At 37.2% G+C, this 15,638-nt stretch overlaps 1 protein-coding gene across 7 annotated transcripts in view; it reads right to left on the bottom strand.

Moving 5' to 3' along the window:
• Window positions 1–15,638, bottom strand: part of ABLIM2 (actin binding LIM protein family member 2) — a 126,164-nt gene that overhangs the window by 32,886 nt on the left and 77,640 nt on the right. For 3 of the 7 annotated variants that reach the window (XM_021550652.2, XM_021550655.2, XM_021550659.2), the window contains exons 7-12: window positions 15,542–15,629; window positions 12,854–12,912; window positions 10,634–10,711; window positions 5,976–6,122; window positions 4,078–4,110; window positions 1,368–1,488 (exon numbers count right to left, since the gene is read on the bottom strand). In XM_021550652.2, coding sequence (XP_021406327.2) covers window positions 1,368–1,488; window positions 4,078–4,110; window positions 5,976–6,122; window positions 10,634–10,711; window positions 12,854–12,912; window positions 15,542–15,629 — 526 coding nt within the window. The remainder of the gene's footprint in view (window positions 1–1,367; window positions 1,489–4,077; window positions 4,111–5,975; window positions 6,123–10,633; window positions 10,712–12,853; window positions 12,913–15,541; window positions 15,630–15,638) is intronic. The other 4 variants (XM_021550653.2, XM_021550656.2, XM_021550660.2 and 1 more) reach the window with 2 other exon arrangements.

The following is a 15,638-nucleotide window of genomic DNA, read 5'->3' as shown; positions in this document are numbered from 1 at the left end:
AATGCTCAGAATGGATCTAATGAAATGAAATGGGAAGAGCCTTGTCTCTGCAGAGAACTGTGCCACGAGTGGGTCCAGTTCTCACTGTCGGTGCTGCACACAGGTAGGATTTAGTTCACAGTGCACAAGGCACTCGAGTGCATGGCTAATTTAAGTATTTGAAGAAACATCCTGAAGTTATTTGAGCTCTGAAAGTTAGATATGCGATTAAGTACCTTGAAAAATATTCTCAAGTCATCTCTGCTTTGCTGCAATAATGTCCTGATAACACAGTTTGCAGGATCAGCGGCAATTATTTAAATGGTGATTATGAAGATTATCTTCTAAATTTTAAAGCATTAGATTTTGTTTGGAATGCCTTTTGTCTTTCCTCCTTGCTTTAACACTGTGCTACTAAAACGAGGCCTCACAGCTACCAGACATTCAGCAGAGATTAATGTCACTCTAATAGATTTTTTTTATACTCCACCTCATTTCCATTTTGTCAAAGACTTTGTGAAGTACAAATATTAAATTCCTGTAAAAACAGTTTCTGTTACCTCTAAAATCTTCATTTCCCCTGGAAAGAATAAGAACTTGCATATTTTCAAACTAGTGTAGAATTATAATGTAACCCAAATGAAATTAAAAGACAACAACAAAAAAAAATATAAACGCTCTGTGTTCTTCACCTAAATGATGGAGTAGAGAAAAAATACAATTAATTTTGAGCAATATCACCAATTACTTCCAAGGATAAAACCCTGTACAGAGTCCAAATATGAATAGGGTTTTGTAAAGCATTCCCATGCAAAGGTCAAAAGGAGATGATCCCTCTTGTCTGTGTGACAAGAGCACCAACACAGCTGCTACTACAGCCCAAAGCTGCAAAAAACACTCTATAAACTTCTCAACTAAAGCAACTTGGCCTTTAAAATTCAGCCACCAGAATTAGTCATTCCTCCAGCTCTTACACTGTGGAGAGGGGACAAGAACCACGACCCTGTGGTACAAGAACATAACACAAGGTCACTTGATCACCCTCTTGGCTTTGTGTGCATTCACTGCTACTGTGCCACACCTTGGAAAAACTGTGGATTAAGTGTGTACCGTTAGGCAGGATGAGACCAGGATTAAGTCCCTTAACACATCCTATCTTGTGTATACACAGAATCAATTTTTCGTAAATGCCTAGTTTTGTTTTCCTGGATGCACGTTCCTGAAGCAGTTGTTGCCTTTCTCCTCATGGAACTCACTCTTCACCATAAATAAATCACTGCAATGAACTGCTATTCCACCTTAAACCTCTGTCTGCTGGAGTCAATTCTACTTACAACATTCAAAGTAATGGAAAAATCTAAAGAATAAGTAAGGCTGCTTTGGATTACCTGGTCTGCTGTAATGCTGAGGAGAATGGGAGGTGGGGGTGTACCGACCATAGCCCAGGGAGCCAGCAGAGCTAGGACTTGATGTCCTGTACTGCTTGAAAGATCTGTCATCTTGGTCACCCTTAGAGGAAGAGAGGAAACACATGTTATTAGGGAAGAGAAGCAACTTCTCAAACAGGCAGAATATGCCATCTCGTGTGTTCCTGTGCTGTGTAGGTGGGAGGCAATGCTGCCCTAAGACTCCATGCAGTCCTAATGAAATGGAGTGGCTTTCAGCACCTCCACCTGCAGAGTGACTGAAAGAGCTCTGCCAAGTACCAGAGAATGGTCATAGTGCCAGGAAAGTCAGCACAGACATAAATCTAAAATTACAATTTAGTTTGAAAAGAACAGTAAAGATGTTGCTTCAAAGCAGTGAATTTCTTGAACAAATGAAAGTGGGTGGAAGATGAGCTCAGGTCAGCATGACAGAGTTATGGTCACTTTGCACCCATATGAATAGATGCATAATGGTTGCAGACAACACAAAAATCAGCATTTGCTTGTTTCACTACATCATGAAACTGATTGTGCATAAATTGCCCAGTGCGACACACTGTAACATGGCCATTACCTAAGAACCCAATATTAACACATTAGCATTAATACTGCACCATTGTGCAGAGGCATTCATACAATCCAATTCCCACTAAACCCCTGGCTTCAACAAGTTAAAATCATGTACACATCCTCCAAGCCTCTGATTTTCAACAGCTTGTTAAACTGCAACTGCAATTTGCAAGTTAGGGTCTTCTTAACAGTAAAGCACTACTGAGTGAAATGGATGGGGAAGTGACTTTGTAAAAACTAGCTATAAAATCAAATTCAAAATTCCCCTGTTTATAAGACATGTGAGAATAGGGTTAAGTTCATATTAGAACAAATCAATGTAACCTGCAGATGCTCTTTTATGGAAAGTCATACTTAAAAATTGCTTCCCCTCTCCTGTTCCAGTAGAAAAACATGAAGATATCCTACACTGTGACAGTGTCAAGTGACAGGTGTCAGTCACTTATCATGAATTTGGGGATGCCTTTAGGCATCTGTGTGATTCCCACTGGATCATTCCTCATTTAAACAAACCATACATCCTATTAGCCCTACCATCATCTCCCAAACTCTTATCAGAACAACTTAATTATGTCCATACATTCATCTTTAGATGAATTTGGCTTCTCTGGGACTATCCTTGACTCGACAGAGATGTACAATATTCTCACATCACCAGGTTTCTCCTGTGGACAATGCTCCATCCATTCAACATCACCCCAGACCTACCAGCTACATTTCCAGAAGTGGAAAATCAGCTCAGTAGTGGCTAGCAGCATTATTACTTTAACATCATGTTCAGAAGTAATTTTACAAAAAGCAAAGAACAACTGATGCCTTCCCAAGCATGCAGCATTCTGCAGGCATTCTGCCACCAACTTCTCTATGTCCAGTTTGAGATGTTTCCTTCCCACTGTGCCTATATTGTGTAATACTCACTCTAACCTTTGTGGAGAGAATTACAAGCAGTATTGCAATGGCTCTACAAAGTCATATGATATTTAAATGGTATTTAAATATTATATGAGCATCAGCTAATGGTCTGTGATGTGTCCAATTGTATGACACAGTGGAATTCTCCCCTAACAAAAAATCCTTGCAAAAACAAGTTTGCAGTTGATGATGCCCAAGCACCTGATCACAGATTCCTTAAAAAGAGACAGCAAACAGAGAAGCTGGGTAACATGGGAGTATACACAAATCATGGCAGTCCCAACCTCCACACCAGTATCTCATCTGGAAATTAAAACTGGCAGTTGTAACTGGTAACTGAATTTAAAGCATATTATTATAATCTTACAAAGCATCAAGTTTTCATATTGTTTCATACCTTACCTTTGTGTACCTTATGTCTCTGCAAGGAACAGTCAACCTAGTCCATGTCAGCAAATATTTTACATGAAACATGCTTTTATTTTTAAATTATCCAAAAAATTGCATCTCTACTGGTTAACTGCTCTGTTAACCAGCTCTTAAAGTCCTTAATTCTCCATGATTACCAAAATTTTGCATAAAATTAGCATAATAGAGAAATTAGAAACCCAGAATATGTAATTGAGTTATTATCTGGGAAATACATTAAATGCTTTCACTGCTTCCAAAATTTCAAAGTGTTTCTTGAAACAATGACTAAATTAATGCACATCAAAATACACAGACCTAGAAGTTCAGGTATGTGCAGATGATTTAAAAGTAGGTGCACACAAATAGTATAAGTAGTTTAACTATTTGTGGAATTAAAAAATGAGAAGAAAAAAAGAAGAGAAATCTATGCCAAGCACTAGTTTGAATCAGCTCACACTGGCTGCATTAAATGTGAACATAAATCATATTTCCCAATATAATTTATTCAGTAGAGCTTGAAGAAGTGACCACCATACAACCTTTATTTTGGAAAGCAGAAACATGGATGACAGTGGAGACAGATGCATACAGATGACAATCTAGAAGCAGAGCACATATTGAACACAAGTAACACTCTGAAAATCATAAATTATAAACCCCATGCACTGTAGAGGCAAGGGGCGAACCCCACATTTCAGACACTGCTGGTTATTAATATGACCAGGTTTATGCATCACAAAATGGGTCAGAATAGGAGAACAAAGGCACTGGGGATTACCTCAGTAGGTGTTGGAGAGAGCAACTGAGGTGACTGCAAACAGCAACACACAACAAATTAGTGATACAAATTCATGCATGATGTTACTCGTGAGAAGAATTACTCTTAAAATATCACTATCCATGTTTAACACATGATACAGTTAGGAAAAACACCTGTCAATTAAGTTAGGGCATTTTTAAAATTATCTGTTTTTAATTAAGTACATAAGGACTAATATATAAATAATTTCATATTTGTCTTTGAGTGATTTCTCTACTACAGAATCCTGGGGTCTGGTGAGGCCAGTCCTGTGCCACAGAGAAGGGCAACAGGGAACTCCCAGTTACTGCAACTGCCTGAAACTACACACAAATCCTAATTAAATCTGTATTGAAGGACCTCCAAAAACAGCACTAGAACTGACCATTTTAAGGGAAAGAAAAACACCTGCATTATTTCTTTTCAATTAAGCATCATGTAATTTGACAATCTGCTGCTCATTTTCCTTTCCAAATCAAACACTATGTTTGGTTAGTTGAGCAAATACACTGGAAGTATGGCAGCTGTAGGTAAGATGCCAGAATGCTGAAACTTGGGAAAGAGGATTTTTTCCCCCTGGTAATATAAAGGATAATAAATATTTGGAGCACCAGGAAATATGTTGGATTGCAAATACAGTCCATCTTTGGTCTGTGCACCTCTGCCAAGCCTGGATGTCACCAGGCACCTGAGGCAAGCTACAACCATCATTAGCACTAACAAATTTTGACATAGAAAGGAAGTGATTATGCACCACAGGTTCAGGGTGAGGCAGCAGCTTTGCATTTTGTGAAATCAGAAACCTGAATACCATTTAAACCCTTTACCAAATGCAATTTAATTATTTTTTAATACTTTACAATGGAGCTATCATGGTTCACCACTGTGCAGAGAGGACTTGGAAGAAAGTCTGCAAAACCTAACATATGCACTACACTTCAGTTGGCAGTGGTACTGAGACCTTAGTGATACTGATTAAGTGTAAAAGGTGCAAGTGGTAGCATGACTAGGGCTATTCTAAATCTCATGAACATCAATTATAGCATTTATTTCTGCCCATTCACTGACACCTGGAGAGAACAAGACTTCCGTGCTAGACTGTATGTATCTTGCTCATGTCTAGCATATTGTAAAGGTTTAATTTGTAAAACTTTAGCTAAAATTATAAAAGCAATCAGAAAGTCAAATGAAATGCAGGTATGTTCAGAGAAGAAAAGCTAACTTGCATGACAGGAGTTATATAGAAGTATGTTTCACAAAGCCTGGAATTAGTATTATTTATTAGTATGTTAGTATTGTGTTAAATTAGATTCCATTAGCACAAACTGTATCATATTAGCTCTGCATATGAAAAGGCTGAAGTGCATGCATGACATGAGGATGAGGTTAAGTAAGGGACAGTTGAAAGAAACTTGTACACAGGAAAGTGATACCACTGTTGTGTTACCAAAATAACATGGTACACTTTGATTAAAGAAAAAAAAAATATGAAAGACATTTGGCTTTGCTTCTCATTTTTGCATTATAATTAGCAATGGCTCCTGTTTCCTACCACATGCAGAACTACTCCCATGGAAAAACATTTTAATTACATGCCATCTCTTTAAAAAATGATCACAAAAACAATGTTTTAATTTCTATAAACTAAAAACTGAAATTAACATAAATTAACATCTTGGGTTTGGTTGTTGTTTCTTTTTTTTTTTTTTTTGGAAGGCATTGTGAATGAATGGATGACATGACTCAATTAACTAGAGCTATAAAAGTTAAATTTAAAAAAAAAAAGGTTATGCACATGTTAATAGTCTTTGGCAACATGTTCAATGATGCACATAGAAACTGAAACTCAGAGTAAAAAAATGCCCATGTTTCAGTACCTCCCCGTAACTATGCCTGTCATCTGAAGAGTAACTGATATATGGAGAATAGGAGATCATATCTGGGCGGTCAATGTTATAGATGGCTTTATTTTTAGGAAGAGCAGCCAAGTCCCTGTAGTCAAGAATTTCATCTCCAAGCTTTGCCTAAGAAAAGGAGGAAAGAAAGCAGTGAGAATGAGAAAGAATATGAGGAGGATGCAATCAGACAAGGAAAGATAAATGTAGGTAGAAAAGTCATAATCATAATAAACCATTTTTTTTGTTTGTGAACATTTAAATCTCTTGTATTTACTACACTATGCTAAATATTACTGCTGTTTTCTTTTAGATACTGTTGCCTTGTACCTTGTCACTGGCATTTGGCTAACAGGAGTAGCATGGCATCATTCCAATTCCCTGGTTATATCCCACTTACTCCTGGATGCACAAACAGATATAGGGGACATATATTGCAGTCTTTTTTAGTTTTTCAAAACACACTGAATTTTGAAGCGTTTTTGGTGTGCAGAATTCCCCTGCTGTAAGCAGTAGTGAATAATCAAATATGTATTTCCAGCATATACTCTCCAGATCCTGAAAAGCATTACTCAGCTCTTTGATCTTTCCCATTCACTTGTGTCCCACAGCTTCACCTCCTTTTCTATGTCTAAACAGCCCTTAATTATGGGTCACAAACAAACAGATGATGGATTTGCACCATGGTGGAAGATCACAGATGCCACTCAAGTAAAGTTCAAATCCTCTTATGAGACTCACACAACCAACAGAGGGAAAGGACTGTGCTGGTCCCTGTTCTCCCACTACACATATTCCAAAAGTATAACTTATTACCAAGCTGCCACATTTGTACAGATTATCCTCAGGATAACTGCACCAAAACTGTATCCAGCACATACTATGCTGTAGATATGATGACAAGATGACCATGTTGAGAGTGGAGAAATGGGCAGCATAATGGTCTCATTCCCACTTCAAGTTTTGCAGAAGGAAAAGCTCTTTGTTGGCAACAAAATGATCAGTGAATCTTCTGTGCTCTGAAAATTTCAGTATGATCAGCTATAAAACTGTAATAATGTTTTCCACATGCAAAAATACAAAAGTATCCAAGATTTATATGTGCAGTAATTCTGTTTTTTCTTAGTATGGACTAAGAAGAAAAACTCAATAGATTTTCCAGGGGAGTTCTCTGTCAGATTAATAATCCAGGAAAAATTTAGTTTGACAATTTCCAGTTACCCCTTTTTCTAAAACAATGCACGAATTTGTGCTAACATAAACTACATAAAAAGAAGGAAGATTACTCTTAAATAAGAAAGTAGAACCATGGTACCATAACCATCACATATTCCCATCCTGAAAATTAATGAAAAAATGTGTTTTAACCAAGTATGTGATTCTTCAGCAATCTACAGATCTCACTTTCTTTGCAGCTCCTTGAAGAAGCTAAAGAGCAATGAAATAGCCCCTTAATAAAAATAAATCCCTCCCTGCTGAGAAACCAGCAGAGAGCTCTGATGCAGAGACAGCTAATGCTGTCCCAGAAATACTTTGGGCAGCATTAAACCTACAAGGAAGGCCAAACAGGCTGTGATTTCAGTTAAGATATCCAGGTTTTTGGCCATTATTCTAGTGAATCCAAATATTTAAATGTGAACTACAGTCCTTTTGGTCTCCATCTAGATGTGTGACTTCCCATTAGATTTCAGATCTGTCAGAGGAGTAAGACTTATCTTGCTGTGTAATTCCTTTCAGTTTAGATATAACAGAGTGGGCAAATTTGGATGAAGAAACACTTTAGGGATACAGTTACTTTCTAAACACTCAATTCTTCAAACATTGAGTCTTTGCTGTTATATTTTCTAAATTTTTATTTTATTTGTTTCACCTACATTCAATTATGTGAATGGAGTTTAAATCAGCTCAGGAAAGCTCAAATTACAGCTGAGAGGCTTCAAGCCATTTCTTAGTAACCTGGTATTTAGGGTTATGGTAAAACCATGCTCTAAGTATAGAGTATCTGTTTCATTTGGAATATGTAATTTTATAAACATGTAATTGTGAATATGAGCTGTAGAAAAATTTAGTGTGATTTCTATTCCTTGTATGAGAGCACATATAACACAGCTATGTGTAAGCCTTAGGTTGGAGCACCTAATTCTGTCCCAATAAAATTAAGCAAAGTATAAAGTAGAAATTTTAAAACATAATTTAATGGCATAATTTAGAAATCAACCAATTTTTAATTAGAGACTCTGAGGAGTTGCCAGCACTAGGGAAAATTTCAGTCTGGATATAATGAAATCATCCCTACAGGTCATGAAAAGATGCCCATTACCTTCAGAAGGCACTGGCCTGTGTCCTCTCTCAGGGCAAGAAGACACCAAAGTCTGCTACCAGCAGATGAAGAAGTGGTATGGCTTTAGTAAACCACCTGTACGAAGCACATTCACGTTTATGTCACAAATAAACCTTTCTTCACCTTTCCCTGTGTGGCCAGGCTACCATGGCCCAGAAGCACTGCTGTGGGTGGTGCCCACGATGATGTCCAGCACTGCTCTGACTCGATGGCTTTGGAACTGTAAGCACCACAAGCTCACAGTTCCTAAGATGGAACTGTTTTCTCTAAACTTTTCTGTCCATGAAATACTCCACAGAGCTCACCAGCTGGTAAGGTATGATTTTACCACAGGTTTAATGATCTGAATCTACGCTACTGCTGAGAACTGCTGCCCTGTGTGCACCATCCCACCCTGTTCTGCCTTCTGCACTAGCATCAGAAGTCATGTAGACAGCTTGGGCTTTTTTTTTTTTTTTTTTCCCTCTTTGGTTGTCTGGAGGTTTTTCCTGGGTTATTGTTTAGCTCAGTCTGGCCTCAAATTTGACTGCATATCTGTGTGTACACACTACTATTAGCAGCAAAGAGGAGATAGGAAGGCATAGCCAGAGAGGGACAGGGCCACACATGGGTGGGACCTTCCTTTCAGTGGCAGCAAGAATTTAGGTTTGGCAAAAACAGCCACAAAAGCACACAAGACAGATCTTGAGCATGTCTGTATGTCATAACACTCCTGTAACAGAAAACACATGTAAAAACAGATAGTCAAAGGACCATTGTGATAATATAGAAGTCAGTAACATGTTTTTAATTCTTTTTACTTTCCTGTTTCTGAAAGCCAAAATAGGATTTATTCAATCAAAATCAAGTTTTGACAATTAAGCAGTGAGAGATGGGACAGATAGAACAAGAACTTGCACTCTTCTGGGGAATCTTTTTTTCTGACTGCTTAACAACTTTATTCATATTGCTAGACAACTTCATTCTTTCCCAGTCCCAGATTAGTATAACAGTAAAAACCATCAGGGTTGTGTGCTGATTTAATGATAGTCTTTAAAAACAAACAAACAAACAAAAACTGAAAAGGAGAATGGAGGCTCATCCTTGACTTTTAACAGCCAGTGAAGCATATTTAAGGTTGTAACACAAACATCAATACAAACAGTACCATCCTGCAGTTAGATAAATGCCTCTAAAAACATATAAATCTTAGGAGAATTCTCATGCTTAAAACCACACTAAGATGGTGCATGCCTGAAGAAAAAGAGCTCATCTGGCCAAAGAAAGTGCTTACATTATAATAGGCTCCCAGCACAATGGACTATGTTTACAATGACATTTCTTGGCTGGTAATATACCACTGGTATTCAGCAGCACTCAGAATCACTGATAAGCACTTAGAGAAGGGACACTTGTCCCACTGCAAGTTCAATCTTACTCAGATAAAGCACATTTTGTATTCAAAATAACTTTTATTTGAGGAAAAAAGACATGTTCAGATCCAAAGCAGTCTTTTGCTTGTCTCAATGTAGGAGATACAAGCCCTTAATATTTGCAAAATAACCTCTCTGGAAGCCAATTGTATCTCCAGCAAGTTTCTCACTATATGGTTCTAACTGATGAGGATGACCTGCATACTTGAGGGATACCTGAGCAGGAGAAAGAAAAGCCCTGGAAATTATGCAGCCCTGCAAGAGATATCTATATGGATCATACCACATTTGCATTTTTTATCTATTGCTGGTAGCCTTGAGAATACTACACTACAACAATTTTGATCTTGTATTGAAAAAAAAAATCCTAAGATTTTATTATACTTGTTATTTTAAATTCTGCCAATGAGTTTTCCAGAGTGCTTCATAAACCATAAAGACATCAAAGGTCCTCTGAGTGAGGGACTGGCATTTGGCAAGGCCAGAGTCCTGCAATCACACACAAGTGTTTTCATAAGCAATCAGATGTAGGCTCAGGAGCTCAATTCAAATAAGCTGCGTTCAAATCTAAGCTTGTAATCTACCTGTGGGCTATACTGTTTACTTAAACTTTTCTTTTCAGAAAGAACTGTGGTATTCTGCATGCTTTGGTATAAGCCAGCACTAGCTACAAACACACCACAAAATATAGGAGGAAAATACCAGAATTCTGTTAGAGCAAATGCAGTATTCAAATATTTTAAACCTGAGAAAATAGTTCTATTTTAGAGGAATCAGCAACTGCAGTGGTTTGGAGACATTAACTTGCCATATAACATGCTAAACTGTAGGAGGAAGCACAAGGTTTTCCCCACCTCACAGAACAAATCTCACTGAGAAATACTCACATAGATCACACGGCTTGGGGAGCCTGATGTACTTGAAGCAGGTACAGAAATAATACTCTCAGAGGAAGTCCTAGTTTCCTATGGCAGGAGAAGTGAAATAGATAGGAAAAAAAGGAGAGACAAAGATAATGTAACTGTTATTTCAAAAATAGCATACAAGCATTTAATTTAATTCAATCTCTACCACCCAAAAATGGCATATTATAGAGAGCTCAAAACATGGAGTTAAAAATAAAAGAACATTTGCAGACAATAAATTTAACCTTTCAAAAATGCAAGAATTGTTTTACACATGGCTTTTTATCCCTGCTCTTCAGAACGAAATGGCCCAGAGCATTTCTTCATCCATGACCCCAGACAGTGGCACTGAGAACATCCCTGGCAAACCTACAGATGACAGCCTGCCATGTGGTGGGGATGATGTGCTGGAGGGAAGGAAAGCCATCCACAGGGATCCTGATAAGCTTGAGAAGTGGGGCCATGCAAACCTCATGAAATTCAACAAGGCCAAGTGCAAGGTCCTGAACCTGGGTCAGGGAATCTCCAGCACCACCTGCATAAACTGGGTGGTGAAGGGAGAAGAAGGACTTGGAGGATACTGGTGGCTATGGAATTGGATATCAGATATCCCACATTGCACACATGTTCTTTATTCTTTTCATGATCCATTACCCCTTTTAGCATCCCCATCCATGCCTGCTGCACACCATCTCCCAGCTTTTTCAATAAAACCTCACACCTTTGTTGACTCTATTGCTTCTGTTAGTTCATTTTCTGTACTACACATTTTTCTTCTTCTTCCACCTACCTCTTTTCCCTAAAAGCCTCTTTTATAGACCTTACTTTCTCTTGCTGCTTTGATTTCTCCTGTCTTTTCCAGCTTCTTCCATTCTGCTTAAAATCTCACTCTCCCATCATCTTTCTTTATGCTGTCACTCTCTTTCACAACTTCTTTTTCCCCTCCACTCCATCTTCAAAGTTTTGGAGCATGCTGCCACTTTCTCCTTTTGCCTTTGTCACCTACTTTAATTGCATGCTGTTCATATATCTATATATAGGAAGATAACTTAAAAACAACAAACTGCAAGGTTGAACAGTAAATTTCTCAAGGAGTAGATCTCATTCCAGACTTTACAAGTTATGCTGAAAAGTTCATTATTACTCTCTTAAAAATGGCATCTTTCCTTCTGGTTTTAATTTTTCAATAATGAACATAAAGATCAGAAAATAGAAAAAAACTCAAGGAAGAAGAAAAGCTACTAGGAAAAATCATTTGATATTCAGAGCTTGTCATAAACCAAGCAATCACTTCCCAAACACATGGGTACAAAAACTACAGCCAAGATTCTTTTTAAGGTAAAGCCCAAACATTTTTTTTTTCAAGCTGTAATTTAGTCAAAGTTGGACTTTCTAACACACCAGACTTAGCAATCCTTTTATGGATGCTGCCTGCTGTTCTGATTTGCCCATGTGCCTTTCTCCAAGCCTTGAACCAAAGCAGAGCTTTTTTGAACAAGGATACCAAGGGTACCACTTGGAGCATCAGAGAATATCAGAAGTGAAAAACCCACACTTGGCCTCTACATTAAATGAGATAGTTGTAACTCATTCCCATCACTTCAGAAGAATCATTAATTCTTCATGTCCTATGGACAGCTTATTTATCTGCTAATCTTCTGCCAGAATTCCCCCCTTTTCCCCTTGCATGCAGAGAGGTGCACAATCATCCAACTTAAAGAGGTACTTAAAGCCAGAGATTAAATTAAATTGTGGCTGGCTTGCCAACATTTTAGAAACAAATAATAAAACTCCAAGGTTACTTATTTTTTTGTAAAAACAAATAAAGTGAAAGCCCTCTGATCTTTTAAGTTTAGAGCCACAGGAAAAGAAGTAATGAACTGATAACATCATAATCAGACAGCAGTTAAAAATTAACTTTTTTTTTCTTATTCATATTTTCACATTTTTACTTATTCAGCTTATATATATACCTCTTAGGTCAACATTCTCCTTAATCTGTATCTTTAATCACTGATTAAAAGCAGAATAGTTATATTACTTGATTACATTTCATTAGCCAACTACATTCCTATCATTTAAAATTTAAAATTACAGTAGTGAAAATTTTCCAAACTCTTCTATCCATGCCTGCTGAAAAAAAAAAAATATAGAGAATATTATGGCAATCAAATCACACTGGGTAAAAATGCAATTTTTTACCTTGTTTTTTTCTTCAGCCTTTGCAGCCTGTCTACAAAGTGGATGCCAAATGGATGTTCCTGTAAAGTAAATTTAAAGTTCTGCTTAATTCAGTTCCATGATAAGAACATTAAAAAAGTTCAAAATAAGAACCTTATTAAACCCTCCTATAAGGATTTATAAGATATAGGTTACTGACTACTTCCCCTGCTAGTGCAGGATACTTTCAGAGGTCAAGATGACAACCTCTCAATCCCAATGAGCCTGATCGTAGACATTTCAAAGACTTCAGAAAGCTACATGTACCTCAGTATGGCAGATCAACATCAAAATCTGAGTCCTAAGAAGTGTGATATGGGATTTCTGGAGCTCCACCAGTCCAACGTCCTGCTCAGGGCAGGTCCCATTAGAGCAGGCAGGGCTGTGTCCAGCTGGGCTTTGCCCATCTCCAAGGATGGAGGTTCCACTGCATCTCTGGGCAGCCTGTTTCATGGCAACTTTTTTCTTTATATCTAGTCACAATTTCCTACACAAGAATTTCCTACACTCTTAAAATATATTTTTCTGTAGTAGTCAGGCTTGGGTCATACACAATAGCACACCATGGTGGGATAGAATAGTATTGTGCCTTGTAACCCTAGCTGAAAATCCAGCCTATCATTTATCATTTATTCATTGTTCCAATCTTGCACTTTCCATCTGTTTGTCTTCTGTAAGTCAGCTACTAAGGAACTGCAGAAACTCAAGGAGGAATGTCCATCACAGAGGAAGAAGGAGATACCAAATGAACCAATTCTGTATTGCATACAGGTATTGAAACGAGGCTCTTGACGAGATGTAAGTAAACAATGAGTGTGAGATAGAAACTTGAATAGTTTTGCACTAGTCACAAAGGAAAAAAATATTTCAAAAAGTTGAACATGATGTTTAAAATAGTGTTCAGTAGAAGTGGAATTTGTATAATGATATAAAATAAAATAATTGTTTGCAAGTTTCAATAGTAAGAAGAAATTTTTATGTTTATGCCAGTCCAATCTCAGACATGCCACAGATTAAAGCTCCAGAAGTAAACAACGTGAGTGCACTACAACTTCTGCCTGACTAAACTGGAATCTGAGAACCTTTGCATAATAAATACTGAATGTTTATACTGGGTGGAGAGTATCAAGAAGAGTTATTGGAAATACTTTGTTTTCACAGCAGTTTGATAGTTTTCTAACTAGTGGATTTTGGAAACAAGATAGAAACAGTCTATTTCCCAGAAGACAGATGGAGATCATTAGAATTTATTTCACAAAAATAACCCAGATGAACCCAGACTCTTGCAGTAAAAGAGTACCTATAAGAACAGACCAGATAATTATGTTTACTAAGTTACTGGGTTTTTTGTTACTGAATGACTAAAAAACATTTTTATAGCACCTTTAAATTTAATGCTAAGTTATCTTCCACTTACAAGTGGATTTCAAACTTGCCCCATTTGTCCCTTAAATTGCTTCAAATTATCCCAATGGATTTAAGAAGTATTTAGATTACCTTTTTTTTTTTTTTTTTTAACTACTCCTATCTATAGCCAAGCAACACTGTCTGGGAAACATTTTCACACAGAAAAGTCCTTTCACCCAAAAAGTTGCCTTTTAGATGACTACTGAAGATTTCTGTTAAGGAGTACGTAACACCCAAAGTAACTTTACAGCAGTTTATTAAGAGAATGAAGAACACATTATAAAACCCTGGGCTCCAACATTTTTTATTATTTAACAGGCTAGATAATCCAAATAAGTGATCATTGATCTTTCATGGCGTTAACACCAGTTTCCAAAGGAAAGTGCTTTCCATGTGAAGACAAAAAGGGTATGACAGTAAGCTGGTGTCAACATTCCATGCATCAGAAAACACATCCAAATAAATACAACATAACCATACCTTGCTATTATTTGAACTAATAATCAGAACAAAACCTACAAACATCCACCCTCACAATAAATGGAACTTTAAAAAAACTTGACTTGCAAACAAGTTTCAGAAGGTTTGAAATCTAAAAACAAATTTGTAGTTTGATGTACTTTTTTAAAGCATTGATTTCATATGGGGTTTCAGCACTGCTAAGATCCTTTTCAACTGGAAGAATTGCAGCATTTTCTGGCTCCTGAGGGAAAATTCATGAGCACAGACAAGTATCACTATGTCCTTTAATGAGCTAGTTCTTGTTGCAAACCAAAGTGACAATAAAATTTTAATTTAAAATAAAGTACTAAACCATAATTAGATCTTACTGAGACCACTGCTGTGCTCTAAATCAAGTCTAACTATTCCAGTTTAAGGAAAAATTTCAAAGTACGCTTCTAGAAAACCACGGACAATTGCAAAGTTGTAAACATAGATCTGGGCAGGGATGTGATTTTAGGAGAATACACCAGCCTTGCAGTTCCCACATCCTTCTGAGTTTCTTTTCTGTTTTCATTTGAAAAGTTTTACTCTTTATTTAACTGTGTAAGCAATTTTCTTTGATCAGTTTAGTAGAGCTAGAAATTGCTACATATGAAGGATTTCAGCTCATATTTATGTCAAATGACTTTCTTTCCCATTGCATACTTTATTGCACAAGTCCTGTAACACTGAATTTCTCCTGTGCATACCCATGGTGTGGGCAAGCAGGTGTGGGCAAGAGAGCCAAGTGTAACTGTTTTGTTTGTTTGTGTGATTTACCTTGAAGATACATTTCTTCTCCTTCTGCAAACATCTGATTGCACCTGACACATCGTGCGCAGGTTGGGTGATAATGCTTTTCTCCTGCCTGTTCAGA

The sequence above is a fragment of the Lonchura striata genome, chromosome 4 (genome assembly GCF_046129695.1).
Source record: "Lonchura striata isolate bLonStr1 chromosome 4, bLonStr1.mat, whole genome shotgun sequence".
In the NCBI taxonomy this organism is placed as follows: Eukaryota; Metazoa; Chordata; class Aves; order Passeriformes; family Estrildidae; genus Lonchura; species Lonchura striata.
This window is presented reverse-complemented; position numbering and strand designations above follow the sequence as displayed.